The sequence below is a fragment of the Osmia bicornis genome, chromosome 9, assembly GCF_907164935.1.
Source record: "Osmia bicornis bicornis chromosome 9, iOsmBic2.1, whole genome shotgun sequence".
In the NCBI taxonomy this organism is placed as follows: Eukaryota; Metazoa; Arthropoda; class Insecta; order Hymenoptera; family Megachilidae; genus Osmia; species Osmia bicornis.
This window is the reverse complement of record NC_060224.1, coordinates 9,704,400-9,726,226: the sequence shown is the minus strand read 5'-3', so window position 1 is coordinate 9,726,226 and position 21,827 is coordinate 9,704,400. Positions and strand designations below refer to the sequence as shown.

General features: G+C 40.1%; 1 protein-coding gene across 1 annotated transcript in view; it reads right to left on the bottom strand.

The window, feature by feature from the left end:
• LOC114880352 (leishmanolysin-like peptidase) overlaps positions 1-21,827 on the bottom strand; it is a gene marked incomplete at its 5' end in the record, with an annotated part of 296,152 nt that overhangs the window by 236,699 nt on the left and 37,626 nt on the right. Inside the window, one exon of the mRNA XM_046287191.1 lies at positions 11,711-11,822. Coding sequence (XP_046143147.1) covers positions 11,711-11,822 — 112 coding nt within the window. The remainder of the gene's footprint in view (positions 1-11,710; positions 11,823-21,827) is intronic.

Here is a 21,827-nt window from a genome sequence, read left to right as displayed (position 1 = left end):
AGATAATCGGCAAATATTTCGTCTGGCGTCCATTTCCTAGCTTCGAATTCGCGTCGCAAAGTTAAACTGTTTACTCGTTGTCCAAACATTTTCTTAATTTCAGTCAACAGCTGTTCGTGGTTCATTTCAATACAATCACTTCGCGAATGATACCATTTAAGGGCTTTTCCTGACAATTTGCTGCACAACAATGCTTTAGCAGCGCAATTGTCCAGAGCATAACTAGAAATTAATTGTCTTAATTGTTTTTCCCAAATATTATGATCATGAGAGTTACCGTCGTAATTTCCAATCATTTCCTTAACATCTTTCCATTTCATTGAACTGGAATGCGTTGGTGTAAGACTATTTTCTCGCGGCATAAATCGTAACATTTCTAATTCTCTTCTAAGTAACTGATTCTCACATTCAGCCACATCTCTCTCTCTTCGTAATAATTCCACCTCAGACAATTGTGAATTCGATGGTGCTGATTGACTACTAAAATCGATTGGCCTCTCACCTAATTGCTGGTGTTCTATGACGGATTCTGGACTTCGTTCATTTTCTTCTCGTCCCGCAACTGCAACTGTTGCCATCATTAAATCGGCTGGATTAATCCCTGCTTCCAACAAGCGATTTATTAATTCAGCTTTGGTACCTGTCGTGGGCAAGTCCATTCCACGAAGCTTCTCTTTCAGATCAGCAACCGATAATTTCGAATTCATCTTTTAAATCACTTTTTAAACTACGCGCTTCACAAACGATAATTTCCCCGTAAAATTTCTTTTATCCGTAACGTAAAACTTTTCAATGTTCACATAAATTCCCATAAAACTCGTAAAGTTATAATAAGTCTTTAATTCACATAGAATCTCTCAAACTAACACAGTAACTGAACCACAAACTAAACCATAAACTGAACCATAAAGCAAATCATAAATAATTTCACATAAACTGATTCTGATTCTGATCCCACTTCTGAAAAATTGTAGACTTTATTCTTCAAACGCTAAATCCAGAATGATCGATCTGTTTTTACACTTTTGTTAATAACATTTGATGTTGCCATAGAAAGTTCTGGAACCGCAGGGACAGTCATACCAATATCATGGCCCTGGGCAATCCCATCACTCTTACAATACTAAATACATTTCAACCTTTTCGGAGGCGGCGCAAAAGTAAAAACTTTTCTTCTACTAGGAAGATCCTAGTTCAGGCGTCGGCAACCTATGACAAATGACCCATTTGATAATTTCAAGTTAACAATATTCAACGGGAATCAACATATCCATTGCGGATGAACTACATTTACGTCAAAAGTGCTACCAACTTCTAATACAATCGTTACAATTACAAATTTCAACCGTACCTATAACGTTCCGCATTTTTTCTTACAACTTATTAATTATCAAGTTTGCCATACCGCAATCAAATCGCTATTAGTAGTGTTACGAGCCGGAGGGTGCAACTGTGTAGCCGGGGCTTAATTTTGGTTATGGTATTGCTAATGGCTTAACCAGTGCTGTTATTAACACTGGAAGCCTAAGGAAGTAGACGCGAAGACGAACCTACGAATGGCTAACGTAGGGAGCTTCAGGAGGTTGGTTATCGTGTACGAACCTACGAATGGCTAATGTAGGGAGCCGCAGGAAATGTTAGTATTAGATCTCGTAACTTGACTAGTGTACCACGAGCGGTAAAGGTACACCTTAGTGGGTTTTCTGAACTAGTCAATATAATTGAACAGTAATAAATAAGTTAAATAATATGAATTTATTCTCTTTGCCGGGACCTTATAATTGTTGAGTATAACTGTCGCGGTGTTCAACGAGTTAAATTTTAATTTACAAGTTTAAATGAGTTGAATAATAAGAGTTTAGTTTCGATTCCGCGAAGCAAGAATCTAATCCTTCTCGGTTTTTACGAACACGAGCAAACGGGGGCAGACTATAACGATCAGAATAATGTTTAACAGCAGACAACGTACTGTATAATTACTGAGTGCTTGAAGGGGACTTGAATACCTGATCTCGCAGAGTTTTTCCTCGTTGCAGAGATTATCCATAAGAGAAATGTGCTGTCGTGTACCGAACCCTTTCTAGACTTCAACTAGATCCAAAATGCCTTCGCCGCCGTCCTTTTTATACCCAAAAATTAGAGTCGCTTTCACGACTTGTTACTCAAACCGAGACGTATCTACTGAAAATCGGGAAAGTAAACGTTATATTTTGAAAACTAATTAAAATCGGGTATATACATTAAAGCTTAATAAATTCGTCTCGAAAAGCACTATCACATGATATGAAAAGAAATATATAGTTCCATTTAAAAAACGAAACTTGACCATCATATCTTTTAAACTAATAATGTAAATAAATTTTCGTTCACGCCATAACATAAGTCCCATTGTACCATGCAATTTCCATGTAAACAATTTTTCGTGTCATCAATAAAACGCCTGTCACACTTTAGTGCGGACACCCTGTATACTATTTAACGAGTAAATAGGTTTTATTAATAGCTGTTGGCGAAATTCCCCAAGTTCACGCAGAACAACGAAGTTGGCAGCGAAAATACTTCGCTGGTGCGTCGCTACCGACAACGGCAGCACCTCTCGGGACCTCTTTGTTCACGCGGTCCCCTCTCTGTCCGGAAACCGGCACGCTAGACGCCATTACCAGTTTCCTTCTCCTTGTTCGTACGCTCAACGTGTAGGCACGTGCTTCTGCCCACGCGAGTATTGCGTTTCAAGATCGCCATCCTGACCACGCAGTTCGGTTACTCAGTCCGCACTGTGTATTGTATTATATTTTGCGTAGTATTTAACATAGACAATTAGATTCAGTTTAACGTTCTAGTAACTAACAATAAGTTTTCGGTTAAGTGTAAATTCTTGTGTCGTCTCAGAACTCTCTCGTGACTTGTACAGTGACTTTTGTACATGTATATTCTTTCTTCTTTGTACAGTATTGCCTCGAAATAAGCAAGTGGCTCGGGACCGAACCGTTGCTTATTTCGAGGGAGGTAGCTATTCGGCTTGACTTTGTTCTCGAAACGGGACGATAGAGAACGCGAGGTAGCGGCAAATCATAAAGTGATCGGCCGAGCAGCGATGTTATTTTTTGAACAAGGATAGAAAGCATTATATACATATATTCCATCCTTCTTCTACTAACCGATGTCACTGCTCAGTCAAGCGTGAAATTTATTACCCTAAACATCGGCTTCGCGCTTTCATGGACCTCTCACTCATTTCTCGTACCTCTCACTTTGCGGGCGACTTCAAACAAAGAAGAGGGGATAGCGACTTGCTTATTTCGAAGTCGAGACCACTTGCTTATTACGAGGCAATACTGTACATTTTGCTTCTGTTTTGTGGAATAAATCTAAGTGTAGTTTTTGTTACACTGAGGTCGTGTGTCTTTCCGCCCGCTCAGATCACGCAATTTCGAGAACAATAGCTGTTGGGTATTTGTATAAATGAAATAGAAATTATTTTAAATTTTTTAGTGCATTTCGAAGTCGGTTGCATTTTCTGTTAAAAATTATTTTTTCGCACGACTAGATTTGAATCCTTACACTTTTCCGAAATTCGGCCTGACATAATGCGCAGATACAGGGTGTTCATAAAAGTTCGTACCAAACTGCAGAAACATCTGGTACTCATTAAAACAAGCATAAAATCTTAATAAATATGTGGCTCGAAACCAATAGTTTTAGAGTTATTAGATTTTTTTAAATTTAAACTTGTAATAACGGCATAATAGACGTCGGTATTTAGAACCAATCCAAAGAAATATAAGCTTCATCGTATTAACACCATGTTAATAAACATACACTCTAATGTAATTTTATAATTTTGAAAATAAATCAGTGAAAATTTCAGTGAACCATCTCTTCAGTTGTTATTCAATGACTCTGACTGCGTTAAATTATAATAGTAAATGCCCTGCCGAATCAGTAACAGTTGTAAACGAATGAATGAATGATATTTATTACAATTCCCTAGTGGGTTTTTGTGGCGCTTTTTCCAGGAACGTACCCAAACCTGTTACATGTTAGTCGTATACCTAATTCTTATCCCGGCAGTACACGCTCGCCGAGGCGACCCGAGACCAGGCGAGCACGAGCATGTACTTGATGGTCTCGCCTCGCCTCGTATCCTCTCGCCTCGTGCTCGGAGCGCTCGGCCTAGACGCGAGCTTTCAGGACGAGTCAAAGAAAGCGAAGCCGACACTAGGTGTACACGGGTAGCCCTCGCGAGAGTGTACACGATGCTCTCAAATCTCGGGTCTCGGAACGTCTAGCCTCGGGAGATCTCGCGTTCGAATCGCCTCGGCGAGCGTGTACTGCCAGCATTATAGTACCATAACGCTTCTCATACCTTGTACTTTACACTTGAACTTTAACTAATTTTTTAACATATAGGTATATTTTACTTCTAATGCATACTATTACTATTTATATTTTGTTTTACACTTTTGTATTTTTACGTATTATACATCCTATCTTGTGTTGGGCTTTTCCTATTCCTTTTCCTCTTCGACCCCTCTCTTTCCATGCTTCATGCCCCTTTCATCCCTTGTCTTCTTGGTTTCCTTTTCCCATATTTCTTTCTCCTTGTTCCATTTCCATTCTTCTCCTTCTATCCATATTCCTCTACTATTGAACATCACCCATTTTCCCTTTGCCTTTCCTGCTACGCTTTTTCCTTTATCTATCTCTTCTGACTCTTCCTCTGTGTCTTCCTCTTTCTCTTCCTTCTTCTTTTCCCTTTTCTCTCCTTCTTTCCTTATTTTCTTCTTTTCCTCTCCTTCTTGATCTTGTCACCGACCTCTTTTATCTGCAGATCCTTCCTCCCCTTTTCACCTTTCTTCCTCTATTCCTTTTTCCTCTGCTTCGTTCCCTCTTCCCTTGGCATTCCTTTTTCTAACCTCTAGAATCTTAATTCTTTTCTCAAGCCTATTACCTCTTTTCTTAATATCCTCAACTCCCTAACCAATTCCACTTGTATATCCATTTCCCTTTTTCTTCTCTACTTTTGCACTTTCTTTGCTTTCTATTTTTACCTCTTTACTCTTAATTTTATTTATTTCTTATTCTCCTACCACCGCTTTGTCTCTTCGCTATATAACCTTTGCTTAGGCACGTTTCCTTATATCTCTTTTCGTCGCTAGCCCCACCTGTTGCTCTTCTATGTCCTTCTCTGGCACGTTTATCTAGGACATTTTTCTTCTTTGCCGGCCTTCTGTTGTTATGCTTACCCGTTCCTGTTCATTTTTTCCCGCTATTTCTGTGCCTTTTCTGTTCAGTAACAGTTGTAATATCACTAATAAGTCAGTAAAATAAGTAATTGTCTACTATTTTATCATCATCTCCGATTTTTTTTTCAAACCAGAAAATACCCTTGAAAATGGCTGCTTTAAAACGTAATGATTTAAAAAGGTATTGTAAACAATTCTAAATATTTTTATTACATTATATTTTTTATAATATTATATTAAAGCTAATCCCAAACCTAACCTAAAAATAAAGCCTCGTGAAAAAGAGGAAGTCAGCTAGCCAATTGCGTCTAACAGAAGGAAGGAAGAAGTTTGAGACTGACAATAAGACACATTCTCTCTAATTTTTACCAGTGGTAGGTACTGTGCAAAGATAGAAAGAACATTAGCAGAAGGAATGTGGGTGCAATTGGTTGTAGTCGGTAAGTCACACCCTAGGCACACGCATTCTAGATCGTCGCGTCTTATTGGCCGATGTGGTCACACACTAATCGCGTCGCCTGACAAAGAAGAAAAACGAAACTTTGTGACAAAGTGAAATGGTACGAAATCAGCGTTGCGATGAACTTTAAACGCGAGGATCAAATGTGGGAATAGAGCGGAGCATGCGAAGTGCTCCCTTTGCCCCTGTGCTGTTCCGCAAATACATGCTGTAGTATAATTAGTATAAACACCAATGCTAGTTTCAATATTTAAAAATGAAAACTATTATTAAAAACAGTATTGCAAACAATATTGCAACCGCCTTGCGTTACAGATCTACAGTTTCAGATTAGGTTTACGTTTAGTTTTAGTGCAACATTAAAAATACTTAGATTTGTTTGACACTTTTTTAAGATAAAATTGTACTTTCCTAATTAACTCTTTTAAATATATTAAGGTTTGAAAAAATTGAAGATGACAACCAAATAGTAGACAATTACCAGTGAAATATAGGGTGTTCGACAACAGGTGGGCAATATTTTAAGGGGTGATTCTAGGGATCAAAATAAAACGAAAATCAAGAATAACGAAATAACGTATACGGCTTTGTTTTCCAGTTATTAACGTTTAAAAATTCGAGTAAAAAGCGCCAGAAACCTGCAATCCGCTCAGCACCGACAACCGAATGTCAGATCAGCAGGGGTCGGTACAGTCATAACCAAGAATCGTTGAATAGTAGAAACTTACCTCGTGCTATTCTGTTTCTCGGTACTGCAGCATTCGGCTTCGATTCTTGGTTATGACTGTACCGACCCCTGCTGACGTGACGTTCGGTCGTCGGTGCTGAGCGGATTGCAGGTTTCTGGCGCTTTTTACTCGAATTTTTGAACGTTAATAACTGGAAAACAAAGCCGTAAACGCTATTTCGTTATTCTTGATTTTCGTTTTATTTTGATCCCTAGAATCACCCCTTAAAATATTGCCCACCTGTTGTCGAACACCCTGTATAATAAAAATAGAAATGGTTTTAATAATAATGTTGACAACAATAATATCATATTTATTAATATTATGTTTATTATTTGTTTATTCAATTACCGACGATTAATAACCCGTAGAGTGTGGTCTCGACACGTCATCGAGTTGTAATCGATCGATTAGGCCATCGATACGTCACATAGTGTAGAGGCCCTACGGGCCAGCCCCACTATCATGTCATAGTACGAATCGCGCAAGCGTAAGACTCCCCTTCACTTCCGAGCACTGATATATATACTATGGTTTGGAGATGCTTGAAGCGATTTGAAGGCGCTGATGTAAAATACAAAAGCAAGTGCATGCATTGTGTGCAAGATATTCCTTTTTCTGGTTCTGAGTATTTAAGAATTACCTTCTTCGTATGCTATGACATATTCTTTTATATATGAAGCATGCTTTATATAAAAATATTACAAATTTAACAAAAATTAAGATTCTTTATTTCATAGATTTATTTCCTAGCGTACCGTCGTAAGCCTATTTGTAAACGCGACGCGAGCGTCGAGGACATGCTGTTCCGGGAAGTCGCAGTTGTTGTCCTCTCGCAAACGAACGTAACGGCCGTGGATTCAAATTACTTGTGTATATCCGCAAATAGACGGGAGCAATCCTCACGAATTAATTGAATAAATAATTTTGTTAATTGTTTCTCGATCAAACTCTGGGTGTCTCTCAGTCATTTCCTCCTTACTATAAATTCCTCGTCAACCCACTCTGGAGGAAAGAGTGCGGCTACAGGGCACATTTTACTTTTGTTTGAAACCGATGACAAGAATAGATGCGGAGTTGGGCTACGTCTGTAACCATTACCATTTCTCTGTGCATGGGCCATTAGTCGCTTAATTAATTAGTCGATTTTGTATCTTTCCAGCATGGAGAAATCCCGTGGTTCAAGGTATTGATTGTGATATGACTGAGGTGGAGAATATTTTAATAAATAAATTAAACAAATTTGAGCCGAAAGAATAATAAATGTTTATTAGCTCGATAGACACTGTTAGTGCGAATAGGTGATTTGTTCGCTAGAACACCCTTATCAGAACGATTGGACTTCGAGGCGGTATGAAGAAATAAGATTTCACTGGATTCGCTAGGCGTCACTTTTATTCAATATACTAAGATGCCACGTGCTCCTTTTGCTCGCACATGCCGCAGTTATAGAACACGTCAAAAATTCACCACAAATGTTGTAATAAATTGTGGTTCGGTAGTGTAACTACAACTGTAACGCGTTTATGAAACGAAAAAGTATGGACTGGTTATAATAAAATACGCTTGGAAGAATTCGCCTTGTTTTACTCGTAATCGATCGTGATCTAATGCGTCGAAAACGGTTGGGAGGCACGCGTGTGTCTCCGACGAGCCACCAAGTGGTGGGAGGTGCGCGTTGTCCGTTAAATTGGGTCACAGTCGGCGTCACAGTCGGCGACGAACGCGACGCCATTTGGCGTGTATCCCGAACACGTCACGCTCCGTTGAATGGGTTCATTCAAGAACGCCGAATTTTCCGCCGCCTCCGAAAAGGTTGAAATGTGTTTAGTATACTATTTAACGATTAACCCCTTGCACTATTTTGACGAGTCTGACTCGTCATGAAAATTTTAGGCCAAACTTGAATATCACAAGTCTGACTTGTGAGCGAGATTTCGAACTAGTCTCTCTCAGTCTCTCTAGTCTCTCTCATAGGTGTCAGTCGCAAAATATCATGTTTCAAAGTTCCGACACTCTGTCTGCGCCGCTCGGCTCCTATTCCCACCATTCGGGCGCCCCGTGTTTGGCCTGGCTTTTTCCGAGTTTCTGCATAGTGCAAGGGGTTAATTAGGTTTTATTAATAGTTGTGGAGCATTGGTATAAATGAAATAGAAATTATTTTACACTTTTTAGCGGATTTTGAAGTCGGTTGTATTTCTTGTTAAAAATTATTTTATTTGAAGTCGGTTAAAAAGGTGGATTGGTAACTAGTGACTTTGTTGAATGAACTGAAACTGCGTATTGAAAATTGTTGCCTAATAATAAGAGAAATCACCGATATTCCAACGCATGCGTAGGGGCAAGCAAACGGGCAGAAGTGCATGCCGAAATGAACATGGAACATAACAAACATATGTATGCTGTAAAGGCAATGTTGATTTATTAACAAAAATTATCTTTGAAATATCCTCGTATATGTTTGACTCTCAGGTTTCGAATCAAGAGGATGCAGCTATGTTCTTTATACTCAGTTGCTGTTTAGACTAACAATAAGTGAGATAAGACCCAGAAGGTCTACGAATGCGTGACGAATTTTCGTTCTCGACATTCATTCTTATAGTTCTCTCCGTTAAGTAAAGACGTACCGGTTGGACTTTACGAATAGGTGGGACGCAAATTCGGATGGGTCATATATCATTGGGAAGCCCATGACGAGAGGAACACCATGGTGTGGATGGGAGATCTTAAATATGTGACCTTGACCCGCTAGAGGTCAAAAACTAAGATGATTTCAAATATATATATTGAGTTTACTCAAAAGCTGGGCGACAAATCCAGATGAGTCATATGTCATTGGAAAGCCCTTTGGCGAGAGGAACACAATGGTGTGGGTGGGAGGTCATAAATATGAGACCCTGACCCACTAGAGGTTAAAAACTAAAATTACGTTAATTTTGTTGTGCGAGAGGTTTTCATCCAGATAGACCCATTCCTGACGCTGGATTATGATAAAAAAAGCGAATGTTGCTGTGTAACGTGCAAACCACTGCAGATACAGCGCCGTCACCGCCATATTTAGGTTAGGTTAGGGTTAGGTTAGGTTAGGTTTGGTTAGGTTAGGTTAGGTTAGGTTAGGTTGGTCCCACGCGGGGACCGCGACCACGGCAGCCTGTCGTTCCGGGTCACGCAGGTGCTCTCCGGACACGGGGTGTTCGGGGAGTTCCTGTGCCGGAGGGAGAGGGAATGGACCCCCCACTGTTGGCTGTGCGGGGCGGCGCGGGACACCGCACAACACACGCTAGCGGAGTGCCCAGTGTTTGCGGTGGCCCGCCACGCCCTGACGGCGGAGATAGGGGAGGATATCTTGCCGGCAGGCGTCGCGAGACAGATGCTTGCCGGCGAGACGGAATGAAGGGCCGTGACCTCGTTCTGTGAGGAAGTCATGGCCCTCAAGGAGAGGTCGCGGACGTGGGACGCGACGACGTCGCAGGGATCGGCCGCCGTAAGGGCGATGGCGGCTTTCGCTATTTGCCCCCCCGGCGCGACGGATGCGGGACGGGGTAGTATACCGGGAGGGGCCGCGCGCCCTCCCACCTCCTGCGGAGATTTCACGGGGGGTGTTTCTGGTGGGGGTGGGAGGGGTCGCGGTGTACCCTCCCGCCCCGGAGGAAATGAGCCCGGACCCCGGTCGGACTCGGGGGCGTGCGGGTGGGGAACCCGTTCTCAACGGGGGCCCCTTTCCGTCCGCCTCGGGGGGCCCGGGTGACTCCGGGCGGAGAGTGGTGTTTTCCCTCCCACGTTGGGAGTGGCGCTGCCCCCGCAGGGGGGGTGCAGCGGAGCCGAGGGAGTCCCCCCGGAGGGTGGCCGGCCACGGCTCACCGCAGCCCACAGGGGGACGACTCGGCGGACCGCAGGCGGCCAGTTATGGGCGCAATTGCACGCGGACCCGGGGTGCAGCCGGCACCGGAAGCCGGCGGAGCGAAACGTTGCGCCCGATCTTCCTCGCGCGCGGACAGGGGGTTGCTCCTCCCCGTAGCCTGTGAGGAGATCGAGGCGCGGGGACTGCAGGCGGTACGGGCTGGGAGGCCCGGCAGCCATTGCACGCAGTTCCCCCGCGATGGAGCCGGCACCGGGTGCGACCCCTGGTGCCGGCTGGGGTAGTTGTTACTCCCCCGGTGAGGGGCGCTTCCAGCGCACGGCGGGGGAGGCTCCGGAGTTATAGTAATCAGGTCTCATATTTAAGATTTCCCAACCACACCGTTGTGTTCCTCTCGTCAAGGGCTTTCCAATGACATATGACCCATCCGGATTTGCGTCCCACCTTTTGGTAAAGGTCTACCGCCACCTATTTTCCATAGGTAATACTTCACAATTAATAACAACAACTTCCTGTAACTTCGAAACTAATGGTTTATAGATACATGTGTATTAAGACATTAATACTATATTGAGTACTATATGTTGCTGACTGTTTAAAATTGTAACGTCCCGTTGCTCGACACCGTTTGGCGGAAAAACACCGACAAGTCAAGTCAAGCATTCTGTTTGCCCCTTGAATTTGGGCGACCGTTTATTATTGTCTCCCAAATTTGTTGTGCTCTCCTAATGCTTTGATACCCCCTTCGCCCTTCGTCTCCTACATCGGTGTTCGCAAAGTCTAACCGGCGTGTATTGTTTCGTTCGAAATCCGCCAATCGCGATCTCTCCCACAACCGCTCCGCTTTGTATATACACTCCTCAAAACCAAGCGATATAATAATCGAGAAAGACAAGGCAAACATAATAGATACCTCAGTAACGAGCTTTGCGAATTTTGCGAGAAATCATCTGCACGCGTCGAGCGTCTTTCTTTGCGTTTCTCCGTTCGTATCGTCCATCAAGATTGTCCGATTTTATTGTGAGTTTGTATTTTCGCGTTTGTCCGTCTTGTTTAATAAACATTGAACATTTCTTCTACTCGTGAGAACGATAATCCTTTCTTCTGGCTTCCGCATTAATCTCCTCTCCTCTAACGTGCCCGCTCAGCGCTGGGCGTTACTAGCAGTTTCCGGTTCCGCGCAAAAACATTATTTCAGTGCGGAACACTGACATTTGACACCAACTTTTATAAACGCCTTCTACTTACTAGATGAACCACCTCAAGTCTGACCTCAAGGTCTTAAGGCTTATAACAAAATACCGTAACTGTCCACGCGTTTTTAAGTCTAATGGAAATGATTGCTTAATAAAAGGAATTAAATTACCATCTTTCTTTGTTATAATTTAGTAAATAAAGTGAATTAATATTTTCTTACGTCAAGATGATTTTCAGGAACCACGACATCACCACACATAGTAATAGAGCGACAGTTATTTATACAATGTGTATGATGATCTTTGACGAAGACTTGGCTACTTTCACATTTCCTAAAACATAATAGAAATTACAATTATTGCAATATTACAAAGTATAAATATTTTATATATTTAATGAAAAACTTAATAAGAAATAAGTTATACAATAGTTAGTAGAGTAAAGTAGTATTTATCGTTTATAATATTATTTGGAACGTTAAAGAAAATGTTTTCCGCAAATCTGTTTTCTACGCAAGGTCGATCTTTTTGCCTATATTTAAGTAATGCTTCAATTTCTGTACAAAATTTTGAGGAATTAGAATGAGCGGGCATCACAGTACGTTTTCGAATATTTTAGTCTGTAATGTTATGACTCGCGTTACAACGGTTTGCGAGGTGTTGAAGATTGCAGTTTGATAGGGTATAATTCAATAAATAAAAGTGAAATCCACATACTCAAGTTCACAAGCGGGAGTATTTATTTCTACCACACAGAAATTGGTAGTACAAAAACGAGCACGAAAACGATCGTGACTTTCGTCGCGTACAACTGTAATTCAAGTGCATTTAGACAATGAGAGAAAGGAATGAGAACCCTTACGAAAGCGAACGTCGCGAACGTTCGAACGCCGTTCGAAATCAAGGGTCGTTTAAGGCAATAAACACTATTGTATCGAGAATTCCAAGAAATTACCTGGCGAAAGGATCTAACGGCAAATTTGAACAAAGGAACGTTCTCGAAGGAATGTTCGTTAGACTGAAATTGTTTAAATTCATTAGAAAGCGAATGTCGAATCCACCTAACGAAATGCATTAAGATCCAATGGAATGCATGAATTATTACGCCATTGCAGTCACCGAAATCGCAACGTCTATTGTCAAATTATCATAATCTTTTAATAACTTTCGTTGCAAACGAAAGGCGAATAATTTTGATCCTTTGTTAAAGTAAAACTACACGGATGACGGCATTATCATTGAAGAACTACATGTTTCGTTTTAATTAATGGTTTCAATCTGATAAATGATCAGTATTTCACCGCGTTACAATAATTATAATTTTCGAATAGAAATATACTGCGTAGTTTCTGGAAACCGTTGAGCGATAATGGCGACGAAATAGGAAAGAGGAAGAAACACCAAAGAAAGGGATGAAAAAATTTCGTCTAGCTCGAGCGTCTTAGCCAATCACCGGGCACGCGACGCTGCCGAAAACGTACCCCGATTCGTCAAACTGTCCCTTCAAAGGACGACGATCGCGCGACGAGCCCTTCAGGCATCGATAGCGCACGAAATTTGTCTCTCTTGATCAATCAATCGTAAGTACGTGATCGGGAGCCCGTGAGTCCGAGAGACAGAGTTATTTATGAACTTCGCGATATTTTCTCTGCGGCAAAGTCCTCCGCACAGCGAGGCAGAGTGTCGTGCGAGTGAAATTTTCCGAATTCAAAATAAGGACTCATAGACGCACACATCAAACTTTCCTTCTACCTAAATAATCTATCTTTTTCTTTTCTTTTAAATCGTTACTCGTATTAGCTAGTATTAATCATCGTATTAGCTTCACTTGCGTAATAATAAATTATATTAATCTTGTAACTCGTCCATTCGTGTCTGTCTCTCATCAACGTTCTCGTTCGTTTGGTTCAATTTTCGCCGCGACAAGTGCGTGATCGGCAAAAATCTTACCGTTCTTTGGTGTTCCAGAAATCATCAGGCGAACAGAGAATGACCTAGCAAGCAAAGATATTATGTTGTATCTTAAAACAGCGATTTGGTAAGTCGATCGTATTACATTTCTCAAACACGACGGTTTCCACTTGGCAAAACGGGCGATCTGGTCCAGCCTTCCGGGGTTACGAGAGTATCTCATGTCAGATCGTCCCTCCAATCGAGGTATTACAAAGTTATAATATCGAATATTATCGCAGTGTGATTATTTCGTTCGTTTGTTTCAAAGAAGGGTACCTTGGTCCAGCCTTCCGGGGTTACGAGAGTGTCACAGGCTGAGGTGCTATCCTCGCGGTCAAGAACCGCCATTTTTCTATTAAACCAAATTCTGAATTAACAATTTAAGAAACGAAATAGTCAAACACGCACACGCGTCCGGTTAAATATCGTACACGCTTCAATTTGTGATTTCAAAGAGTTGTTTCCGACCCATTATTTTGTTAACTATTCTTAAGCATCTTTACCCTTGTCAATATTCATGAGAACGATTTTTTTTATCTAACTGGTATTTTTCTAAATTTAGTAAATTTTCATAATCAATTCAAGTTCAAATTCAATCTTTCTGTTATTACTTTATACATTCAATTTGTTTTCTAATTAAACCAGTTCCATTATCCAAACAGTATCATATTCAGTTTCAAACAGTTACCTTCAACTTAGTTTTAAAAACCACGCTTACCAACTTATACAGTTTCAAGGAGGGACCCATACGGGATCCAGAGCGCTGACGAACCCAACGGAAGACTAATTATGTAATTTTTATAAAATCTAACATCACGTTACATTACATTTCGTCTTTCCGTCTTTTAATTGTCATGAGCGTTAAACGCGTTCAAGACTGGTGGCAGCGAATACCAACCATCTCGCCAAAATCGGGAGAAAAAAATAGGGGATAGCTTTGCAACCATCTAATAAGCTCGGCAAGATTTGCACTTTTCAGCCGACTTTCAGCAGGCTCCGCCTACCGCTATTCTCTTTGCCCCGACGTTCAGCGCACAGCCGACAAATCGTTCGAGGCTCAGGAGCGTAACACTTGTAAACGTATGCTGGCAATAGCTTTCCACATCACCCGCGAGATATTATTGTCGATGCGTTTTTTTTTAAGTGGTATTCCCAGTAGGCCTAATACCACTGATGACTTAAATAACCCTTTAACTAAACGAAGACAAAATTAAATAAGAAAGGAAGATAATTTAGAGCAGCTTTTGGGGTTTTTTAGGAGGAAGATCAGAAACATCTATTTGCATATTGCACCGCGTCTTATGCAGCTTGCTACGTGCAATATGCAAATAGATGTTTCTGATCTTCCTCCTAAAAAATTCCAAAAGCTGCTCTAAATTATTTTCACTTCTTATTTAATTTTGTTTCCGTTTAGTTAGAGGGTTCTTTAAATCATCAGTGGGATTAGGCCTACTGGAGATACCACTTAAAAAAAAAAAACGCATCGACAATAATATTTCGCGAGTGATGTGGAAAGCTATTGCCAGCATACGTTTACAAGTGATACGCTCCTGAGCCTCGAACGGTTAGTTGGTTGTGCGAGGAACGTCGGGGCAAGGGGAATAGCGATAGGCGGAGCCAGCTGAAAATCGGGCGAAAAGTGCAATCTTGCCGAGCTAATCTAATTGTACCACTGTCCTTTTATTTTATTATTTGAACAGAAAACTTCTTACAAAATTAAAAAAAAAAACTGAAAAAGTACACAAAACAAACAAAAAAATTTTTTAAAAAACAAAGAATTTTAATCGCCGTATCGTCTGTCTCGTTCTTTGCATTATGTATCGGCTACGCATCGTCTCATGGATTAATTGGGCTATAGGTTCTTGGGGTGAAATATTTTCAAAAATCGGCTTCCTTACTTCTCTTCAAAATCTTTCTACGAGTAATTTGAGCCGCCATACGTTCGATTCCGTTAAAAATTGAGAACTCCAGACAATATTGAACAAAAAAAGTCATTTTTGCTTACTGTGCTGCGCGGCCAACGCCCGTGCCCATTGATCGCCGGAAAAAATCCAGGCTTGTACGAATGGTCACCATATGTCCGAACTGACCCTAACCGGGCTCGCACAAGCCTCTACAACAAAAAGAATACCAAATCTTCGCAAGGGCATGGCAGCGACGAAGTCGCTACAAGTTTAAAGTTCTTCCTGTTGTTAATACTTCCAGGATTTCTGCAAAATAAATCTTTAAGATTCTGTTAGCGATTTGCGACGGATCTAATTTATGACTTTCCGCTACACAGAATGACAAGTGGCAGATCATTGTATTCGTCTCAACAAATGCTACAATACTATGAATACAAAAAATATAGAATTCCATTTAAAAACATTAACCTTTAAAGGGCACTACAGGTGTTTGACACCTAGCGTTCCAGTATGCTCGTAACGTAATTACTTTGAAGTGTACCCTTTACGGGTTAATCTGACTTTAATATCTCCTTCATTATTACACTTACAAGAAAATTATTTATACCATCTAATGTCTCTCACAAAAAAGCTTTGTAAGAACATTTTTTGATAATTTCAATCCTTTCCGAAATATTTCACCGTTTCTAGTTAAACAAAACACCCTATATATTAAGGCTTTGTACTCCTATCTCATGCTCCATTTTTGTTAATGTTTTGTCGTGCTTCTCTTCGTTCTTTTTATTTTTTAATAATTAGAGACTTCCAATTGGGAGGAGTGTATATTAAGAAACGTGTAAAGTCGGCAAAAGGAAAGTGTGAGTAGAGGTAATCAACAGAAAGAAGAATTCAGAGAATAGCAAGAGGGCAGTGAGAGGTGAAGAAATGACAAGAATAAGGTTAAAAGGAAAAGCGAAGGGGAAGTAAAGAGAGGTAAAAAAAAGTAACAGACTGAAAGATTAGGAAAAGCGAGATGGTGAATAAGACGATAGGAACTAGAAGCAAGTTACGGAACAGGGTGGAAGGCGGAACGATGGAAAAGTACAGCACCGTGGATGGTGGACTTCCTCAAGGAAAATGGGAATGTTCCAGGATCCCGACCCTTTCCGTAGGTTTTGCGGTCATTCCCGTAGGCTTCCTGGATTTTCACAGTCAGCCTCCTTGTGTTTGTAATTTTTGATAGCTGCTTCACAGTCATTATTCCACCAAGGTACGTTCTTCTTCTGTTTATTACTTCTTGTTTCAGGTATAATTCAAGAAACTGTTTGTAAGAGTGTATCGGTAAAATTTTGGACTGTCATATTGATGCGAGAAGCATTACATTCGTTTGGTATTTCAAGCCCATCGATACTGTTATCAACTAATGTTTGAAATTGAGTCCAGTCAGCTTTGTAAAATTTCCATCTGGGTGAATTGATATTTGCAATACTACTATTACAATTCTGTATTTAAGCAATTCGGAAAGTGGTCACTATCCAGAAATTCAGAAAAGACTTGCCAGTCAAGTAGAACCGCAACGTCAGGAGAGCAAATGGAAAGATTAATGCAGCTCAACTTGCCTGATGCCAGGTTGACGTGAGTGGGGTAATTAAGGAGAAGCAAATCATTATTTTCACCAAAAAAATTCTGAATAAATTTACCTCTTTGGTCGGTTTTGCCTGACCCCCAAAAAAGTATTATGGCTATTAAAATCATCTATGATAATGAAAGGTTTGGGAAACTGATTTAGTAGTTCGGATAGCTCTTTACACTGTAAGTGATGACTAACTGGAATGTAAACGTTGTAAATTGTAATCAATCTGTTTGCTAAATAAAGAGCGACTGCCACTGCTTCTAAATTTGTATCGACAGAAACACCACTCCACCACTTGCAGAGAAACAGTTTTTTCTATTTTTGTACAAAACATCAAAGTTTTTGATTTTAGTGCAGTTAGAATCCTTGAAATTGGTTTCTTGAATACAGACGATATCAGCACTATTATCGGTTATGAGCTTCTGAAGGTATTCATAGGGTGCTACACTGGTCGAAGGCCTGTACAGGTTACGTATTTGTTTGATACCTGCATGAAATGATATGAATTTGTGAGCGCGAGTGCCCTCTTGCATTATCCTTTTCTGCGACTACTGGTGCGTTTCCATTAATTCTGTTTGAACTCTACCTAGACATCTTGTGAAATATTCGATTTGCGCTTCAAGAACTATTATATGGTTCTTTAGTAAAAACTCTAATTACATAGGATGTTATATTTCTATGTAAATATAACACAGTTTGTTTAATTGCGGGCATGCGGGCTTGCGAGTACTGCACGATGGGCAGCCATTGTATTAGAGGCTATTATGCAGCAGGTAATTATTGCACAGTAGGTAATCGATTTCTTATCATTGTCTTGCGCCGAAGCAGCGTAGCTTGATATTATCGACGATTATCAGTGGTTACCGACTGGGGATGACGGTTATCACTGATAGGCAGCGCCGGGTGGTTTTACCCACGGATACGCAGATCGAGTTTTGACCGCCAATGGTGGGTGATGGTTGCCTTTCACTGATCATTGAAAACTCGCTTATTATCACTAGTACTATCTTGTCGTCACCATTGCTGGATCATAACTGCAGGCTGATTTAATTTGTTTATTTATTCACATAACGTAAGTACGCCGGTGTAGTCTAGAATTGCCAATTAGGGAGACATGAAATCCTATTTTTTATCCGACTTCGAAAAGGAGGAGGATACTCAATTCGATGAGTATATATATTTTTTTGAACTGAAAACTTCTTTAGGCGCGTTGAGCGATTTTCGGTAGGGGAAAATCTTATGGGTTCGCGTCACCGACATACTCGAAATGACGATCTACTGCAGTGGTATGTACCAGACTGGCGCACGGGCTATAAGGATAACGTGTTGTGTTAAGTAAAGTTAAATTGACTACGTGGAAAGTATCAATATTTGTGTTTAAAAATTTAATATTACTTATTTTTTAGTTTTTTAATATTTAACCGGTAATTATTTAGATTACGCACAGTAACTCCGATTTCGATGATTTTTAAAAATGTTGTAGAAATCAATACTTCCAACAACTTTTTCCTATACATATAACCGCCGCTCAGCCTTAGTTTTCGAGATATTTTCAAAAAATTGTCGAAACTAATACATTGAATTCTGCCTGTTCGTGTGCGTCCGTGTACTTCTTACGCGTCACTGTGCGATCGCCGCTGTTCTATTGTTTTTGCAGGCAGCAGCACGATGACCGACACCAATATATATATTCATATATAACGGGTGGGCTTAAAAATTAAATTTAACTAATTTTGATGATTTTAAATCGCACTACGTGCGTCTGGTCGCCATTAGGCGACCAGAATATCGCTTTAGTTTAACCTAACCTAATTCACTAATTAGGTACATTAGATTAGGTGAGTTTAGGCTATATTAAATTCCCGGCTGTCGTCGGGCAGCCAGCACACACAAGTCCAAATATAAAATGTTTAAATATTCGTATAATTTCATTTTGTATTATCTAGCTACGACACGTTGAAGTGCAGAAGTACACAAGGTATATGTTGATCATCAGTCGTCATGCTGTTGCCTGCAGAAACAGTAGAAAAGCGACGATCACACACTATTGCGTAAAATGTAACACGAACGCACATAATCAGGCAGAATTCAATGTATTAGTTTCGACAGTTTTTCGAAAATATCTCAAAAACTAAGGTCGAGCGGCGGTTATATGTATAGGAAAAAGTTGTTCAAAATTTACACGATATTTATATAAATTCCAATCAAACATTTGTGTTTCTTATTGTAACGACCCAGAGTGAGTACGTCACTGCACCGACTTGTAGGGAGAGCGGTTCCCTTAGAAGGCGACTCGTATTCTGTGTTATAGGGATTATAGGTTCGTGTGGTTTGCGGTTAAGGAGTGAAATCCAAACACTAATGTGCTAGAAACCGAATGAAAATATGTTTATTCAAAAATAAAAGGTAAGTGAATTGAAATATAATATAAAAGAAAATCGCTAGTATCACAATAAGTGCGGCTAGAAATTGGAATACAATAAGAAATTATAATTAGTTCGCCCTAGATTGGGAATACAATAAAAAATATGTAATTAGTAATTAATATATGTAAGTAGAAATTAATAATAAGTAATTAATTGTAATAATCGATAGCGCTAACGCGAATGCGGCGTGGTCTTCCTGTACAGTCAATACTCTGTTTGGTTTTCAACAATGATTATGGAAACTGAATTCCAGAGGTTTGTGCTAGACTACTAGAATCCAGTTAACCTTTCCTATGGGTCGCAATCGGTTTCTAGTTATACCAGAGCTGTGTTAATCGCAGGCCGTTCAAGGAGCTCCGCTCCTCGCTAGCTCTTTACACTTAAATGTAGGCTTAGCGTAACACCTGTGTAACACGTTGCGAACCGCGGATAGGAGGTCCACTGATCTGCGGTACTGCACGCCACCAGTGGAAGAGTAGGAAATAGCTGTAACTCGCGCTCTATCGCTGCCTAAACAGTTCAGCGCAAGCTTTTCTCTACTGTTCAGAGTATTGTCTGCTTCAGACCGAGGCCTGAGAAGATCTGCATCGAAACTGTGCGGAACGCCTCTATTTATACTCAGATCTTGCTGAGTCGGCACTTTTTTTCCGCATAGAGTTCTTGGGGTAGCTGGGTTTTTCCCATCACGTGGTAGTCCAGCATCCCCACTCTAGATTCTACCCCACCGTATGCTTACTGGGGTTGCGCTCGCGCGTGCGCGGTCGGACGTCGATAATTTATCGGTAAACTGTTTTACCGTCTGACTTATCGACCAAACTTTTACCGGCGAATTTAATAGACTTGGTTATCGACGAAAATGAAAACTATTTATTACAAAAATTATTATATACATTAAACTAAATATTAACAATAGAAATTAAATTAGACACTTTGTATGAAATATAATAAAGAAAAATGAAATAAAAAGGTATTGTGCTTCTTATTGGGTCATTACATTATTTTAGTTACCATAAGCCTATTGTATCCTTTTTAGAATAAAAATGTATATAATTGTTGCTCGTAGTGCCGATAGATGTGAGAACCAGTCTAATGTTAATAATCTTAACTTACAAATTATGAAATTTTAATTTTTGATACTACAATTAATTTGAAAATTCAAAAAAAGCTACTATTATTTCATAGTTTTAAGTTTTCACTTCTGTCGACAGTCCCCATGACTGTTCACTTTTTTTTTTTTTTTTTCCTGGCTTTGTTCACCGATTACGCCGAGACGGATGGACCAATCGGAATGAAATCTTTTGCGTCTTGTAGGATATGTTTTCCCATTGGTCCCGTTGTAAAAACATTTCGCATTTTTTTATTTCGAACGGTTTTCATTATTGAACATTCTGGTTCAAGGAATGCACCGATTGCGATGAAAGATTTCACATTTCGTAGATCATTCCGCGATGATCCGATTTCCCAAAATTTATGTAACTTCTTATTGTTAATAACTATTGTTATTATAATAAAAAGCCTATTCTTTAGGGTTACCCTCCAAGGAATATACCGATCGCGATTTTTCAAACTTGTCCCTGCAAGTAAACATCGAATACTGCTCGTTCCACTAAAAAGTGTGAAATAAAATAATTTTTAACAAAGAAAAAAATCCGACTTCAAAATGCACTAAAAAGTATAAAATAATTTCCATTTCATTTATATCTGTATTCCACAGCTATTAATACAATCTACTTAATCATTAAATAGGATACTAAATATATTTCAAAGTTTTCGGAGGCGGCGCAAAATTAAAAATACCCGAACAAACGGTGCTGCCAATAACGATTTGATTGTGGTATGGCAAACTTGGTAATTAATAAGACGTAAGAGCAAAATTGTAGGTCCGATCGAAAACATTTGTAATTGTAACGATTGTATGAGAAATTGTCAGCACTCCTGATGGACATGCACTATACTGCAGTTTACAAGAGACCATACTTAACTCGTGCCGCTTACTAGGTCTAGAGAGATTTTTAATGACGTGTGTTATTCCCCTCTCCAGCTTGCTTCTTATTATACTTTGCGATCATATAAATGGTGGGCAGAAATATATGACGTACTATAATTGAAAACCGGTGATGATATTGTAAAGTTTCACGATGCAATGAAAATTCTATTATTTTCCGGAAAAAAATGATGTGAACGCAAAGTAAGAAGCAAGCTGTAAAGGGGAATCACACGCATTATTAAAAATTTCCCTAGACCTCAGTAGGTCACTAGCTGCGCGAGTTAAGTGCGGTCACTCGTGAACTGCAGTATAGTTAATTCGTAATGGGTATATTGATTCCCATTGAATATTGTTTACTTGAAATTATCAAATGGGTCATTTGTCACTGGTTGCCGACACCTGAACTAGGATCTTCCCAGTAGAGGAAAAGTTTTTAATTTTGCGCCGCCTCCGAAA